General features: G+C 31.2%; 2 protein-coding genes across 2 annotated transcripts in view; both read left to right on the top strand.

The window, feature by feature from the left end:
* LOC139823349 (tachykinin-like peptides receptor 86C) overlaps window positions 1-2,914 on the top strand; it is a 53,915-nt gene extending 51,001 nt beyond the window's left edge. The window contains exon 8 of the mRNA XM_071795802.1: window positions 575-2,914. Within this exon, the coding sequence (XP_071651903.1) occupies window positions 575-702 (128 nt within the window). The 3' untranslated portion in view covers window positions 703-2,914. The remainder of the gene's footprint in view (window positions 1-574) is intronic.
* An 11,794-nt stretch (window positions 2,915-14,708) lies between these two features.
* Pfdn5 (prefoldin 5) lies at window positions 14,709-16,698 on the top strand. Its single transcript, XM_071795804.1, has 2 exons — window positions 14,709-15,068; window positions 16,259-16,698. The coding sequence occupies exons 1-2, from the start codon at window positions 14,852-14,854 to the stop codon at window positions 16,534-16,536; spliced, it is 495 nt and encodes a 164-aa protein (XP_071651905.1). The 5' UTR covers window positions 14,709-14,851; the 3' UTR covers window positions 16,537-16,698.
* The last annotated feature ends 8 nt before the right edge of the window (window positions 16,699-16,706 follow it).

Below are 16,706 nucleotides of genomic sequence, written 5' to 3'. Positions count from 1 at the left end.
CTTTACCTATCGACGACTATTACACATATTATCAGATATCCTGTATATTCTAATTCCTAATTTATATTGTATAATAGACACAAAATAGTATTCCAAGATTTTGTTATTCTTTTACATTTGTATTATAAAAATTAGGAAGAAAATTTCTTTGAAAAGCTTTTAAATTTAAAATAGACTTGAAACAGAATGACCAGGCGTGAACCAATTTGTGCCTCAATTTGTCATTTCCTACTTCAATCATTGTAATTAACGGCTCAGATTGGTCAGAGAGAACGCTATTGGAAAATTTACTTCCAGTATTGCGAATATATGTGTACTACGTAAAAAAGATTACGTATATAATGCGGGTGAATAATATTACAAATTTATCTCTTTTGATCGTGAAAAGTAATTAACAAATTCAGACAATGCAAAATTCAAATTCACGTTCAAATAATACAATTTTTTTTCAGTAGTCATTTATATTCTGCAAGAAAAGGAATTTTCCATAATGCGTGTCCCAACTGTTTGAAGTCGGCTTAGAATAAATGACAACAGTAAACGTTTGAACTTGCGAACTTTGCTTTGTTTCCAGGTCGTTTTAAATCCACTTCTGTCAGATGGCGACAAAGCGTGGCCGAAAGCCAGGTACAAACCTTTAAAATGAATGCTCGAACAATGTGCGAGGGGCTCCAAACTAAAGAGGACATCGCTATAATATGAATTCTAGTTTAATTATACATTACGAGAACAACACATTACGGATAATATCATATTATATCATAATATTATCATCTTCATGCTTTGCAACGAGCTTTATCATGAGCAATTATCATGAGCGTAATTCTGGTTGCACGATTCTTAAATGGCCAATAATAATAAGTTAGTAAGCATAACATTCTATCTTCTCCTTTTAAAAGATATTATTTTCTTACTCGTAAATGAGACTGATGACAGAATTGTAACAGAAAAAAGTTCGATGTCATTTAATATTCAGACGTATTTAATATAATATAATTATACAAATATTCATCTTGTATATTTATGATAACATTCCTTACTCTCGCGAAATTGTTATCGCGCTATATTATGACGACAAAATTCTGTACACACCTATTATGAAATAAACATAATTTGTTCCCGTCAATCAACGTTATTTTAATAAAATTGAATTTTCTTTGTAAATATTTGTTAGATTTAGGATAAAAATAAAAGTAGACAGTAGAAATCAAATAATCGGAATTGATCGTTCTAGCGAATTTTTATCTCTACGGTACACAGCATAAAACTTATTAGCGATTTTCAAACGATATATTGTAACGATTTTGTCTCTCGCACTAGGGATGATGCTCGCTTTTTAAAATACACACATATACGCACACATATAGGCATGTTTGTTTTAAGTTTTGAGAGAACTCGTAAAAATCGCGTTACATATTATTATTTAATAATGTATTATTTATCACGAATACAATTTCAAATATATTGAAACACAATTAACGTTTTGCAAAAATATTTTCATTAACGTTTAATATTCCTAATGGATTTCAAATAAATCTTTTAATTGCCTATGTAGCATTTTAATTAACGGATATTTCATATAAGCTACATTATTTCGTCGAAATGAAAAAGTTATTAAGTATATCGTTTTTCCTTGTCATTTTTTATCTGCTAAATTATTATTTTGTATTGTGTCATTCTATATGAAAAATCATTAGTGCGCGTGGAAGCTTGTTATAAATTTTGAAGTTTTGGTGGCGAATTATGTTACGCTAAAATATAATGCTCGAAAACGAAATAACAATATGCATTTTATATAACTTTAAAATAACTTTTTAATTTTCTAATAAAATAATATTTATTATCGTTTTTGCTCAATTCTGAGTTTAAGGTAAATATATAAAACCAAAAATATTTAAGTGTACCTATAGATATACATATTTATATAAGATGTCATATTGTAATAAAGTTATTTAAAGTTATTATTCCTAATGATAATTGTAATTTCTTAACCTACCTATTGTATAAAATTATCGCAATGCATTTTTCTCAACGTAAGTACAGAAAGTATTTAAATAATTAATTGGCTGCAAATTGTCGTATGTAAATTAAACTGAAGATGCGGCGAAATGCGCATTTTTAAAAACTTAACGAGAAGAACTGCTTTCAAGATGCATACGCACAAACAATAATGGCTCCACATATTCCAGAAGTGAATGCGCTATAGCTATATTCATTTATGACACGACAAGAAATAACGCGCATTGAATTAAACCTGATTTCCTTAGCGATCTCTATTATTATTTCAGAAGCGGCAAATATAACGTAACATCGTATAATTCACTATCAAATATTCAGATAAAATGCTATGCAAAGTATATATAAATCCATTCAAGACTTAAAAAAAGAATTAAGTATATATGAATCTATTTTAATAAGTTAATATTTGTAGGGAATGAAGAGAAAAGAATAAAATCTTCATTACAATGCCAATCACTGTGGATTATATTTGTGTGTAAAAGAAAGAAAAAAAGAATAAGTTTTAAAAAATGTTAAATAAACTACTAAATGCAATAATTTCTAGAATACTCGCCAATTTATTTATAATGTTTATATTTAAATCTTCTCCACTTATTTATAATGACCTAAGTTATGGATCAGTTTGATGTTGCTGCACGATTAATATCAGTTGATTCTTTAACCTATTTTTTTATCGATCGTGAACCAGTGCATTACTTATCTATGCAAATGTCATTGCATATCGCTATTTCTAAGATAACCACTCACTATTATGTTTAGCTATATTGATGAAAATATCATACAGGTATAAGATTTAATCTTTCAAGGACGCTAAACAATTTCTATGAAAATGATAGCTGCGTTTACGACTATAATTTTCGCTTGCAAAATTTTTTTTACGCATTTTTAATTATTTTTCTTTTAACTTAAATATATATTAATTAATTAATTAATTAATTTAAAAATAAATTTTAGAAATAATACATATTCTTTTCTGTACTTTCTTATTAAATAATATAATGTTTTTGATGTTAATTTTATCTTTTTTTTCTTGAGCATTCCAGATTTATTTATTTATTATTTTAATATGAAATAATTTATTCATGTATATTAGAATTATTATTAGAATTATTTATGTATATATTAGAAAAGATAATACATGAATAAATTACCAATTTCATATTAAAATCATGAATAAATAAATAAATGACTTTATATGTATATACACACATAAAGCAGAAAAAAGTTTTATAAAATAAAGCATAAAAATGCAACACCCAAGTTTCTCAATGTATCCATAAATCTAGATTTAAGTATGGTATAGATGTAGCATTTTATATTTAGTACGTCCTATTAATTCCGTTATTTGAAAGAGATGTATAGAATGCAGTTCGTGATAAAGCAGATTTGACAGTATTTAAGGTAGCAGAAGGGAATGATTTACTATACAAGTATTAAATCCAGATATCAACATCGCATAATAATCGGATAGACGGTATTAAACATTGTAATGACCAACCGGTTAAAAATAGTTTAAGCTCTTTCATATTCAGAGATGCAAATACGCGAAGGATCAATGGTTCGCATTTACGTAATTAATCTTAAATCTAACTTTTCTGCTCAATTCTAAAATTGGCAGGATCATATTAAGCCATATAAATTACTTATATCTGCTTTACGTATTTCCTAATAGGATGATAAATTCTTGAGCTATATATTAAAGTCTTTTAAACCGCACTTTTACTTTTAATATTATACTTTTTGCTTTTACGGGTTATTAACACATCATTTCACATAATACATCATCTTCCATTGTATTACATTCCTGCATGATATAGTCTATATCATATTTTATCATGCTTCGCAGGGTATTTATGAAAACAGCGATTTTCTAAAAGCTGTTCGCTTCCAAGTTTCTTGCGTGTAACTTGTGCATAGACTTTTATATCATATGACTGCCTCTTTTATGATACAGTGCAAAATATATACTTTAATATCACAACCCGAAGACTGTACGGCAAGTTATTCCATGGAAAAGTCAACATTGCATATATCCTTTTATCGAGTATCAAATATTTGCAAACACTTTCTCGCAAATGTTGTTTCAGGAATTTTTCATTTAGATTTCTTTATCTTTATCGCAAATTAAAAAAAGGTTGTCATTATCATTTAATAATATACGTAACTAATAATCAGTCAACAAGAAAGCTAGCTTTTATTACAATTATTCTTATCAAGAGTCACAATAAAATTGTGTTTGTTCCATATAAAAAGATTTTTCATCCAATGATTCTATAACCTAACCGAGAACCTAACCCAAACCAATTGTTGTGTGGGTGGATTACACAACAGCCCCCCTATCCCAAACTAATTGTTATGTGGGCTGGCCACAGTCCCTATCTTTAATTGTAACAATTATAATCATACAATTATGGTTAAAGCAGAGAATACTTTACATTTATGCTTTCTAACACATAAAATTGTACATATATTTTTCTATACCAACTATTTTCTGCTTTAACAAAAAGACTGTTCAATATATCAACATACATATATTCACTGCTTTAAATGACTTTCCTTCGTTTATGATGTACGCTATTTCTACATACCTACATATTAGTCGTTTATGCCTTTCAATATTCAAAATAACTGCTATATTTTTCAAATTTTTTTGTTAATATAATTTTTTAATAAAAAATGAGCGACGGCTATAACCTTTTGAATATTGTTTAAGGTCATGACCTTGACAACATATGTCATCGAAGCTGCATTCTCTATACTGCATACCATATTCTTTTCTAGACAATAACAATTGCTAAGTAATAGTCAATGAAAGTTAGAAGTAAATTGATCTTTGAAAATTTATTCAACAAAGTGTACGGCACACTTTTCGATTTACAGTACAGATCGAATGCAGACGACGATTGTCGATATTCCCATTTCCTTTCAATCGCCGAAACCGTGACGAAATTATCGAACCGAACGATCATCGCGAGTGGAGCATGAAGAATGGTATGTCACCGGTAGAAAATTATGGCATTCACATGTTACGACATTCGCGGAATTGTGATGATTGTATCCCGGGAATACAGGCTGGATGGAAGGAATTAATTTCCCGGTGTGACACACCTTCTGTTTCTCACGTGCATAATGAATGAAAATGTCTATCACCCGTAAACGAAATGCTGCCAGGTTTACACGAAAATTGTATTTAAAGTAAAAAACCGCATGACGCTTTACATTACATCACGGCGCATTTGGAACAGGATATTAAGATAAATGAACAATTTTCATGCTCGGTATCTCTCAAACAGTCCTAGGTAGAAGAATAGAAGCGTAGCATTTTATGCCGTTGTGCGAAGTCAAGTGCAAACGATAAACATGATAAAAAGTAAATGACTTAAAATACACATAGTGCCTCGTAAGTTTTTATCTTTTGATTAAACTCTGGGTCTGATATATTTCACCGCAATCTTTTATTATAGACAACATCTGTCATAGTCTACGTATGTATACAAAGCGATATACTATAATTGCAGTCATTGAAGAATTAAGTGCAATTAGATTACGTACGAGATTAATACGCTCAGATGTGCAGTGTAAAACTTGATAAAACACGAAGGTAATGCATCATGCGCCATTAAGAATATTACTTTCGAGAAAATCGTTAGCCGCAGAGAATATTTGCAACAGTGTAATGTTTTGACAACAGAACATTATCGATTCGAATAGAGACGTAAAATGATGTCAATCCTCAAGCGTAGAGTATTACATTTCCGTAAAATCCTTATTTAATGATAGCTTACGCGATACACACAGGATGTTTTGAACGATTTACTTCCATCACGTTTTGTCGTTTGCACTTGGCGTCCCATAATAAGAGCAAACGCTATAGCTCCTGTTGTATGTGTGCGCTTTTATTCGCCTGTCTGGAGTTGCGGCAGCACGCACATTTGCGAGACATCAAGATCTACTGCTGAGAAAGGAAAATGGTGATATCAAATGGTGATATCGAGATTGAAGGATTCTTTAGCATTAACGCTTTCATCATTTAATAGGAATATTGTTTTATTGAGAGATTCCAGTTTACTTTTATAATATTAATAAGTAATATTAATATTAATATTAATATTAAATAATATTAATAAATATTATTTAATGGACCATTATGAGACATTTCGTGACGTTAATTAATAACTCGTAAAACGTATTCGCGCTTACATTACGCTAATTAGTCAGTTATAATATAAACATTTTATACTTTATTAAAGTTTTTTACTAAAGCCACGTATTTTCTGTATGTTTATGCCGTGCTTTGTAATGTCATTCATAGAAAGTTAATTATGCGGTATATGGACACGATGATTTTTACAATAAGAAAATGACTCGTAAATATAAAATAAAGTAAATTCTCTTTTGCAAAATAGAAGTATATATATTTGTTTTAAAATAAGAGCATAAAATGAAAGCATATTCTACGTATCTCGTATAATCTTTTGCTTTATTTTACAAAGCATATGCTTCACTTTATTCACCGCCTTATTTATTCAAAGCCTATAATATAATACTTCTAATGTTTATTAGCATTGAAATATTTGTAGATTTGTATGTCGGTTACAAAGGAAAAAAGAAAACATAATAATATAAAATTGCTAAATCACCCTCTTTTTATTAAGAATGTGGCCTGCGTAACTAATGCTTTAAATCCGTATATCATGCTGAATATTTTATTATTCGTAAGTTGTAATTACAGCTATATTGCGTGGGAGTTTACATCAACATATAGGTCGCCACGCTCACTACCAGTTGGTCCGCAGGGTGGCAAAGTTTGAATACAATGTTGAAAATAAGGGAGAAAGAGAGAAACCTGCACATGTCCACCCACAGTAACAGCCACGTTATACACGGGCGCATATACAAGTCGTCTACATAATCTTAATGATACGTAACCATGCGGCGCGCGAATACACGGCCCAAAGGGCCACACTGCACTGAGTTTCGCAAATGAAAGAGACAATGCACACCTCGTACATCCGCTTGTGAATAAATCACTGTAGCCCGCGGGCACATCTACTTTCCACCTTGGTCTTATGAAACGCCGACTGAAAACCAGACAAATAAAATTATTGCCGGTTATATATCTACATGCGCGCACACACTACATTGGACGAGAAAAACAGAGCGAGAGCTGATGTAGCTTTGCGAGGCACGCGAGAGACGCGTGCAGGTAAAATTAGATTCCTGTCAAGTTCCTAATTCGACGTTTACGTTAAATGTGTGGCTTTTCAACCTGGAGGAAGATGAATGTGATGGAGTATATACACCGGCGATGACGCTCGGCTAGAATTAAGCGCGAGAATGAATGGAATGAGACATGGTTTCGTCGAGGAGGATGCTCATCGTATTACTAACAATGGCTGCGATCCACTTGACGCTACAAATGCTTTGAAACGTTCTTCTGCTCCTTCTTTCTTCATTGAAAGAAAGGAGAAGAGGAATGCTTTGAAGCATTTGTAGCGTCAAGTGGACCGCGATCAATAGTTTTGAACTATAGATATTCAAAATATTAAGGGGATGCTGTAGTAGCAGTAATTACCGACATTTTTTTGAACACACAAAACTTTGAATTGGCTTTACGGAAGTGAAAAAACTTTTTTACAGAATTAGAGTACGCACAAAAATGGAGGGTGCTGCAATCGATTTTACATGAAAAACGAAAAGAAAAGCTTTGTGTGTTCAAAAAAATGTCGGTAACTACTGCCACTACAGCATCCCCTTAAGGGAACAAGAGGATTATTTTGGATTAACCCTTAGTTGTCTCATTACCTTTTTGTTTATTAAAATGTTATTAATATAAAACTTTTATGAAAGTATCCATTTCCAAATTCCCTAAATTGTTAAAATATAATTGTTGCCATGGAATATATCGAATTAGTCTGGAGACCCTTCAAGGCTTTACCTCATTTACGTGGGATAGACAATACTTTGTCGAGTTATTATCAAACTTTAGCGTTACAGATTAGCCGTGGATAGATGGTCAAACTGAGTCTGTGGGGATATACTTCACATTAAGCTTGTCTGGCTTGTTACCGTCTCCAGACCACAGAGAGCTATATAGAGACATAAATCTATAAATTCGTAAACTCTACTTTTAAGTATGACGTCGTATTCAAAGTGCTGCAGTACACCGACCATAATAATTAATGTTGTTAGAAGTCTCAATACCAGTAAATTTCCATTTAGCTTGTCTAACGTTTTCAATCAGTATAATATATAATCATTTTGTCTGTAATATAAAAAATTATATATATATATATATATATATATATATATATATAAAATTCTTTAATTTTGAATTATAGATAAGAAATTATGTAATACATATTGAAGTATTTGTCTTTTAAACTGCACTTTTTATCATTTTTTTCTGGATGGATCATATTTACACATAATATACGGTATAATATGATAGTATTGGTAAAGACAGCATTTTCGAAACAGCTATAGGCACTAAAGAGGGATTAGATCAATTAATTATGATCCTAGATTCGCAACCGCATGCGCTTATAATGCAATAGCTCGCGTAATTGTATGTCGATTACGCGTATGAGTGAAACGCTGGAGAGAGTAGGTTGCCACATCAATCATAAAATTTCTGCAATGCTTTCTTTTCCATTGTTAAAATATCTCTTTACATGTATGTGTGTGGACATCTACAAGGAATCCTTTATGCCCCGTCGGGAATTCGAGACTGGCTAAAGAAGAAACCGGAGCAATCTAGTCTACCTTTCGTTTCTTTATATTGGAATGTTTTTTATTTCGTTGGGAAACAAGTTGCGTGTTTCAGTACCAACTAAATATTGGAGTTTTAGGTCAGATACACATTTGGCTTTTAATTAAAGTTCAAATTTCGGTTTCACAAGGTAATTCAACGTGCTAATGGAATTGTGTCGAAATTTCACACATATGTAATCAAATAATTTATTGCAGTGAAACCAGACAAGTTACAGTGTTCTATGATAAATAGGTAAACTCTAATGTTTGAATAAATAATTTAATTACGTAAACGCGACACTCCGAAAATCAACATTAACGCGCTCAATTATATATCTAGATCAAGAGACGAAAATTATCACAAATCTGTTTTTAGTAATTTTTAGAACTTATTAGTATATTCCTTTCGATAAGTGCATTATCATAAAGTTAAAAAAACTGCTATATGATCCTACAACCTTTGATAATAATTTCAAGTTATTCTTTTGCAATTTTATCACGAGAGAGAAATTCATAAATATCAACTGGCGCAACGTTGCGTATATGGTGGATTATTAACAAGTAATAATAAATTTCAAAGGACATTTAAAGAAGAAACTTCTAATTCCAAAATGCTGACGCTATGATAACTTTTAAATGGCGAGCTGTTAAAGTTGGCGAATCAAGATGTCAAAAGTTCGCTCGCATTCCGAGTATGTATGGTACACCTCTTTTTTATCATATCTATATACATAAACTTTTGACACACTAATTTGCCAACTTTAATATCTTCCACAGCTATTGCAATTTAGAAGTTATATTAATACTATAAATAAAAGTTATATTGATGAAAAATAGATGAAAGAAACGTACAACATTCTAAATATTTTATCTCGAATAAGTATCTTAGACATATATATAAGAATATATGCCTGAAAATAAAATAAAGAAAGAGAGAATAAACATTTCAAATAACGTTACTTTACTGTGACATTTAAAAAAATTAAAAAAAAAACAGCAACTAATAAAGTCAAGAAAAGTCAAATGTGATACAGTCCTTCAATCGGAATTCTGATGCTGATCTTGAACTCGATCTGTTTCTTTAATATATTTTTAGAGTGTCAGCGAAACATGTCCGTGATGATACCACGAAAGGGTGCAATCCCTTCGGTATCCCTTGGACCCTTTTGTTCCGATCTTATACTGCTTTCTTTATTAGAACGGAGTCGCAAACAGAAGTTGATAACATGTGACCAAAAATCCTTTTATATATTTCCCCACAAATATTTTTATCATTAGGTATAATATAAATACGTAAAAAATTGCAGTAAAAAATTAAATAGACAAAAAGTGTCCAATAGGCACACATTTTGGATTCTGTAAAATAGCAGGAAGATAAATTTGTTAAAACTTTATAATGATGTAAAATCGGATAAAAGACAATTTCTGTTAGAGAAAATAATAACTAAAATAATATATAAAAAATTAAAAAAAAATAGAAGCTTATATACTTTACTATCAATTAAATGTTACTTAAAAACATAATTTATAAATTCAACATTTTAAAATGTGCAACGCTTGATAAAAACAGCTTTTAAATCTTCATATTTTATAGAAAAATCTGAAAGAATAACATATGCATGAGGTTCTCTATAGTGAAAACATTATTGAATCGATAATTGCGGCTAAAAAATAAACGTCAATAAAAAATGAATAAAGGAGAGAAAAAAGCTCGAGCTGCAATTAACTGCAGACTCCTATAGCTTTTAGTTTCAAACCGATTGCTTTACTTTTCCGAAAATGGAAGTGTTTTAAACCATTGTTTAAGTCATTGGACAAAAGCGCCAAAGATTTACATCATTCATGCATTAGCACTTTCAAAGCGTGATAGAGCTCATTACAATAAATCTATCTAATATATATCCATGTTAAATCGTTGGATTTCGATTTAATTAATTAGCAATCTGAATATGTATAGGTCGCTTAAATGCATGCAATGTTACATGTCGATTTCATATATCAGTGCTGATTGATAGCCTATTATAGTCTACTGTATTTCACGCTTATCAGAAATAGTTCTCACGTGTAAACTCTTCATAGAGATATTATAAATATTATAAATAATTATGTAAAAAAAAATATATATATATATTTAAAAAACATTTCGAATATTATGTTCACATTTTGATACCTTCATCAAAATCTCAAAAAAATAATTCTTATATGACATTTACAGTTGCATTAAAGTTATATTCTATTTAAAAGCCGAACAAACAAAAAATTAAAAATAATAAAGTTATCTGCCTCATTCTGTGTATAGATACTTTTAATCTCCACGGGATTGATAAAGTGATATTGTTTTCATGAAAGCTTCTTCAACTCAGTCTCGAGAGTTTCAATAAATAAAGGCTTCCGCCTAATACTTTTACAGAAAAAGCACTTAACTTTGCCAACACTTGTGAGATTTTGAATAAAAAATACATTAAATAATACCATTTTTCAAGATTCAAGTTTTATGCATGAATTCAAAAACATGTACAATTAATATCTTAGTTATAATATTTCTACAAAATATTTAAAAATTCCTGTATCGTGAAAACTCATGTTTACGCATTCCAGACTGCTTTCTTATATAAGTTGTATAAATAAGTTGAGTTTATGAGTCGTTTGTCTTTGTTAAATACAGATTAATTGAACAAAATTATATACTAGTAATAATACATTACTAAAGTACTTTGTGTTATGTAAAATTGTAAAAAGCTTTTCGAGTAATAAAATTTTAAAAATAAATTTGATAATAGGTTTAATATAATAATTAATAAACGAGGGTAAAATTATATATATATTGAAATGCCAATTTACTTCTATTTTAGATATTTTAAATAAAAATCAAAACAGCTTTATTTAAATTAAAGAGAAGTGGTGTATAATTTTGAAAATATTGGTCAAGAACGACATACACAACGACAAATATCTTGCTGTTGGCGACACTGCTGATTGAGTTAATCGTCGATTAAAGTTAAATCGACGTTGGTCGAAGTGACCCTTAGACTGAATGCTCGTGCAGCATTTTTCGTGCGTAGGTACGTGCTTGCCATCGCATCACTGATTCTTTAAGCAGGAATTTCAAAAACTCGATGCATTCTCTATTCATGTTCGATCTTGGGACGCTTTGTCCAATGTACGTAACACACCTTTGTTCTGTATATAGTACCTTCTTACTACGTAACTTGAAAGTACATGACAATCGGGAAGATTCTATTTTATTGATCGTTGAGAGCTTATGCTTTTATATATATAAATAAATTATTGCATAACATTTCTATTAATATTAAAATTAATATAAAAGAAATTAATTAATTGTTTATATGCAAATATGTCGTTGTTAATGCTCCATTTTTTTTTGCATTTTATCTTTCTGTGTGGATTTGTTTTCTTCATTATAAATACAAATTAAGACAGAAGACGAAATGCAGATGGCAAAATACATGAAACAGTAGTCTAGGGCATAAATATTAATTCTGCTTTGGATTTTTTAAGCGATGCATACGTAATGTCTTCAAGATACGTCATATACAGTCTTATTAACATCGAATGAGTACTAAACCCGAAACTTCTGACATTTACTACTATCGTGTGAGCGAAAAATGAACCTTGTACCGACCGTATCGAAATGATGAGAAGCTATACAAACCATATTAAATGCGCTCGACACATAAAGCATACATTAAAGCGACGCATTACAATAATTAACAAAAGAAATAACATATTTAAATACGTGTATTGACTTTACATGCCTCTTTAGAAAATAAAATAACTAGTAGATACAAAAAAATTATCGCCATTAGAATCCATAGCTTTGCTGCAACTGACGCGTATAGCAATTTTTGCGCTTCCTATTTTCGTAACTTTTACAAACAACGTCAATAGTAATAGTGTAAGTGTAACTTAAAACCAGAAATTTCTGCATCGACGTGCGTAATTATGTTTTGTTCGTTCTCGATTTCAAACTTGATAGACGCTGTAGTTTCATTGCGTGCAGATAATTCTCCTTCACTGTCTATAAAAAAACACCTATCCTCCCCTATCTCTAATCAATAAATACGACGATTGAAGAAATAAAAGGATTCAACGTGTATATAAAACAGCTTTGAAACTACACGTTTTATCTCGAAAATTTAGTTTCGACAGATTTAAATCTATGTTTTTGCATCAAAAAACATGAATGTCCTTTGAAGTACTGTCTTGTGAAGTCTACGCACCAACATCGTTATGAATAAACTCCAGAACACATTTTTTTGAAATGTCTGTATTTCTCTTATTAAACGTGCAAATCCTTGTGTATAATAATTCATAAAAATGTGCAGCTAAATCAATTTATATTTGTAATCTGCGTTTGCTTATCACTCGCTATGTAAATCAATTCTTTACAATGCCATTATAAATTACAACAATTTCATATTATTTGTATATTATAGTGGTTATATAAAACTGCATTGGGACATATAATTACAAAAGTGTTTAATCTCGCGCATCCAAGATTTTTCTCATTTTATCATTTTTGTTTAGAAAAGAGTTAGAGAATAAAATGAAAAAATGTAAATTAACTTTTAATTACTTATCAAGTTTAAAATTCAGAGTTCTCAGAAGGAGATAAAAAAAAGTCAATTAAATTAAACTTTAATGAACGTGCAAAAATAGCTGTGAATTAATCACGTTACAGGTATATCTAATTATGATGTTTCTGCGGAGAAAACCTCAGCTGCTCAGTTTCTCGTAAGGAAAAGGGTCTCTTGTGTACGAATATTGATTTCTTCATTAGATATTTCGTACCAAAAGACAAAAATACAGATTTCACGTCACGGTTGTTGTTTTAAAGGTTCCTCTTTTAAAATAAAATATGACAAATTCGCAATATAAATTATTTGCATAATAAACACTACCGTGTCTATTATAATGATAAACCATACTTGATCTCGTTTTTAAAACGCAGCAGTTGCCCGAGTCAACCGCGCAGGATAAATCGCGATATTAACCCTCTAATGGAAAGGTTGGGGTCGAATGCGATAATTTTATAAGAATTTAGACTTGTGAAAAATTCTGAAATATATATATATATATATATATATATATATATATATAATTTATCAGATACTTTCAGAACGAATTGGATTTTCGGTATATTTCAGTATGAAAATTTCTGATAAATACCACAGATTTTCTTATATATTTACTTAAATTTTTACAAAAATGTGTTGGCGGGAAAAATCTGGAATATTTTATTATTATTTTGTTTGAGTTTTTCTTAAAAACATTCCAATTCGTAGAAAAAAATCTGAAAAATTCTGAGCATTCTGAGAAAGTCTAAAAATTTTTATAGAAATTCTGATTATAAAATAATATGAAAAATTCTAAGACATTTTTCCACCAGGGCTGGAAATAAACTTTATTGTATTCTTTTTCATATATAAATAAACAGAGGAAGAAGTTTTATGTTATTATTTATTTATTTTTCACCCATTTTATACTGCATTTTGATTAAATATTATTATAATTATATTACATATAACGTTCTGGAATACCACTTTGTCATTAGAGGGTTATATCGACGTGCTCAAATATCACTGTTGATAAGGTTTCCACGAAAGGTAACGATATCTCGACGGTAACGATCGTCGCAATTTCTATTTAAGTATTCATTATTCTCACGTGTAATGTAATCAGTAAGAAACAATACAGTATAAAAGATAATGACAGATACGAGATGATATTTTAATAATAAACAAAAAAATTCGCAAATGCTCACGTTTCGTTGCCGGATGTCTGCCGCTTCGCGAGATGGCTGGAGTCGTTGGTCGTTGGAGATGACTGGAGATGACGGGCTCGTCACGCTTGCATGGTGGTGCCGCTTGGTGCTCATTTCACCAAGCTGAGGCCCGGACGCTGCGCGCTGCCGTTGTCCTGGTTGTCCGTGTTTGGCGATATCGGCGAGCACGGCACTCGCAGTCCGCACAAGCCGCATAACTTGCACAAGTCGACCGGAGGATCGGTGTAAAGTATCTCTCAAGAACAATTCTCGCCAGGAATTCCGCGCTACAGGATGTCGCAGGAGGCCTCCGTGAAGTCGGCGCCGCAGTCGCAGGTGATCAGCCTGGCGACCCTGCCGAACCTGAATCTCCAGCAGCTGACGATATTCAAGCAGCAACTGGACCAGGAGCTCGGCGTCTTTCAGGACTCCTTGCACACGTTGAAGATCGCGCAGAGCAGATTTCAGGAATCGGGCTCTTGCCTTGAAAAGATCACGCCGGACACCGAGGGTAAGTCGCTCATGGAAAATTCGCTTTTCAAAGCGTACGCAACTTTTCGCGGAAGTTCCTCGTTGAGGTTAGGAAACGCAACCTCACTGCATAAATATAAATGCAAGCTTAACCTGGAAACGCGGATGCCTGGAGTGAGTCTTACACCCCCAGTATCGAAAAAATAAAGCTCACGTCACAATAATTTTAATGTGCTTCTTGCATTTTTTAACATTTCTTTGGTTTCTCTTTTTTTTTTTTCAGAAAATGTTGAGTAAATCTGTATCTAAGTATGGCTCGTCTGCAATAGCCACAACAGTATGCAGTAAGACGTAAGCAGTAACCTGTTGACTAATGGGATTTTTACAATTCAAGAATAATTGATTGTGGTTGGTCAATAGTTTACTACTCACGTCTTACTCCATACTTTTACGGCTATTGTAGACGAGTCAGAGGTAAAGGATCGTATCTCCAATTTTTGTCAAAATGGAGTTAATACACTTTTCAATATAACAGAAACTTAAATTGTATAATAATGATGAAGCGTCTTATGTCCATTATTACTAATTTCTAAGATGTAATGTTTAGAAAGTCCGTATTGATAATTTTTATAGTGCCTAATTTTTAAACCAGGTACAGCGTGAATTTGGCAGTTGCACTATTAAACATGTCAGTTAAGATGCTTTATTAAAAGCGTAATAAATCAAGTTGCTACTTTTATTTTACATCTAAAAAAAAATATTTCTCTATTTAAAACTTTAAACCTTGTTTTCTCGAAATGTTCAAAAAATTTACATACGATCCTTTACCTCTAAGGTACAGATATGCATATTGTCCTCAAATACTATTAAATCATAGAACAATTAAAAATATGCAATCTGCGATTAATAATAATACTTTTAATTGAAATGTAAAAATTAACCCAGGTGACCACCACTTATGCAAAAAAAAATCAAGTGCTCGTTCTCGTTAAATACAGCTTTGACAATGAGAGCGGAATGATGTGGTTAGAGATAATTCTCTGCTATAATTCGATTTCTTCTTCCTTTAGCTACTTTTTATCGCTTGCAGATATAATCTTTCAATTTGTAAATCTTATAAGCTCCGATAAATTTATATTGAAGAAATAAGCAACATATTGTTCTTGAACGCGACAGTAATGATCCGAATTATTATAATGAATCATTCTTGATACATGCTTTGTGTTACAGGCAGTGAAATATTAGTGCCTCTTACGGGTTCTATGTACGTGACTGGAAAACTAGCAGACGCGAATAATGTGATTGTTGATATTGGTACTGGATATTATGCGGAAAAGAGCGTTGTGGATGCAAAGGACTACTTCAAGAGGAAAGTGGAGTATGTTACCGAACAGATGGAGAAAATCCAGCAAGTTGGAATTGAAAGGACCAAGTTGAGAGAAGCGACGATGGATATAATAGAAGCGAGAATTCAACCTCCAGCCTGGGACGCACGTGGAAAGCGATAAATTTTCAAATTAACAAATTTATCTCATACTTCGTCATAAGTAATTCGTTATCGTTTGCATCTATTTGGAAATCTTGATTAAATCCCATGGCTTTTTGAGATTACTACATACGAATGCAACTGATTCCATGTAATAGCAATAAGATGATTTTATTAAGTACAATCAAGGCG

The sequence above is a fragment of the Temnothorax longispinosus genome, chromosome 12 (genome assembly GCF_030848805.1).
Source record: "Temnothorax longispinosus isolate EJ_2023e chromosome 12, Tlon_JGU_v1, whole genome shotgun sequence".
NCBI classification, from domain to species: domain Eukaryota; kingdom Metazoa; phylum Arthropoda; class Insecta; order Hymenoptera; family Formicidae; genus Temnothorax; species Temnothorax longispinosus.
The sequence above is the reverse complement of the archived record's forward strand: the minus strand, read 5'-3'. Positions and strand labels throughout refer to the sequence as shown.

Bases quoted from the DNA above. Each gene is read 5' to 3' on its own strand.
- Pfdn5 (XM_071795804.1), top strand. From the start codon at position 14,852: ATGTCGCAGGAGGCCTCCGTGAAGTCGGCGCCGCAGTCGCAGGTGATC. The intron at 15,069-16,258 runs GTAAGTCGCTCA...TTTGTGTTACAG, and splicing joins GATCACGCCGGACACCGAGG to GCAGTGAAATATTAGTGCCT.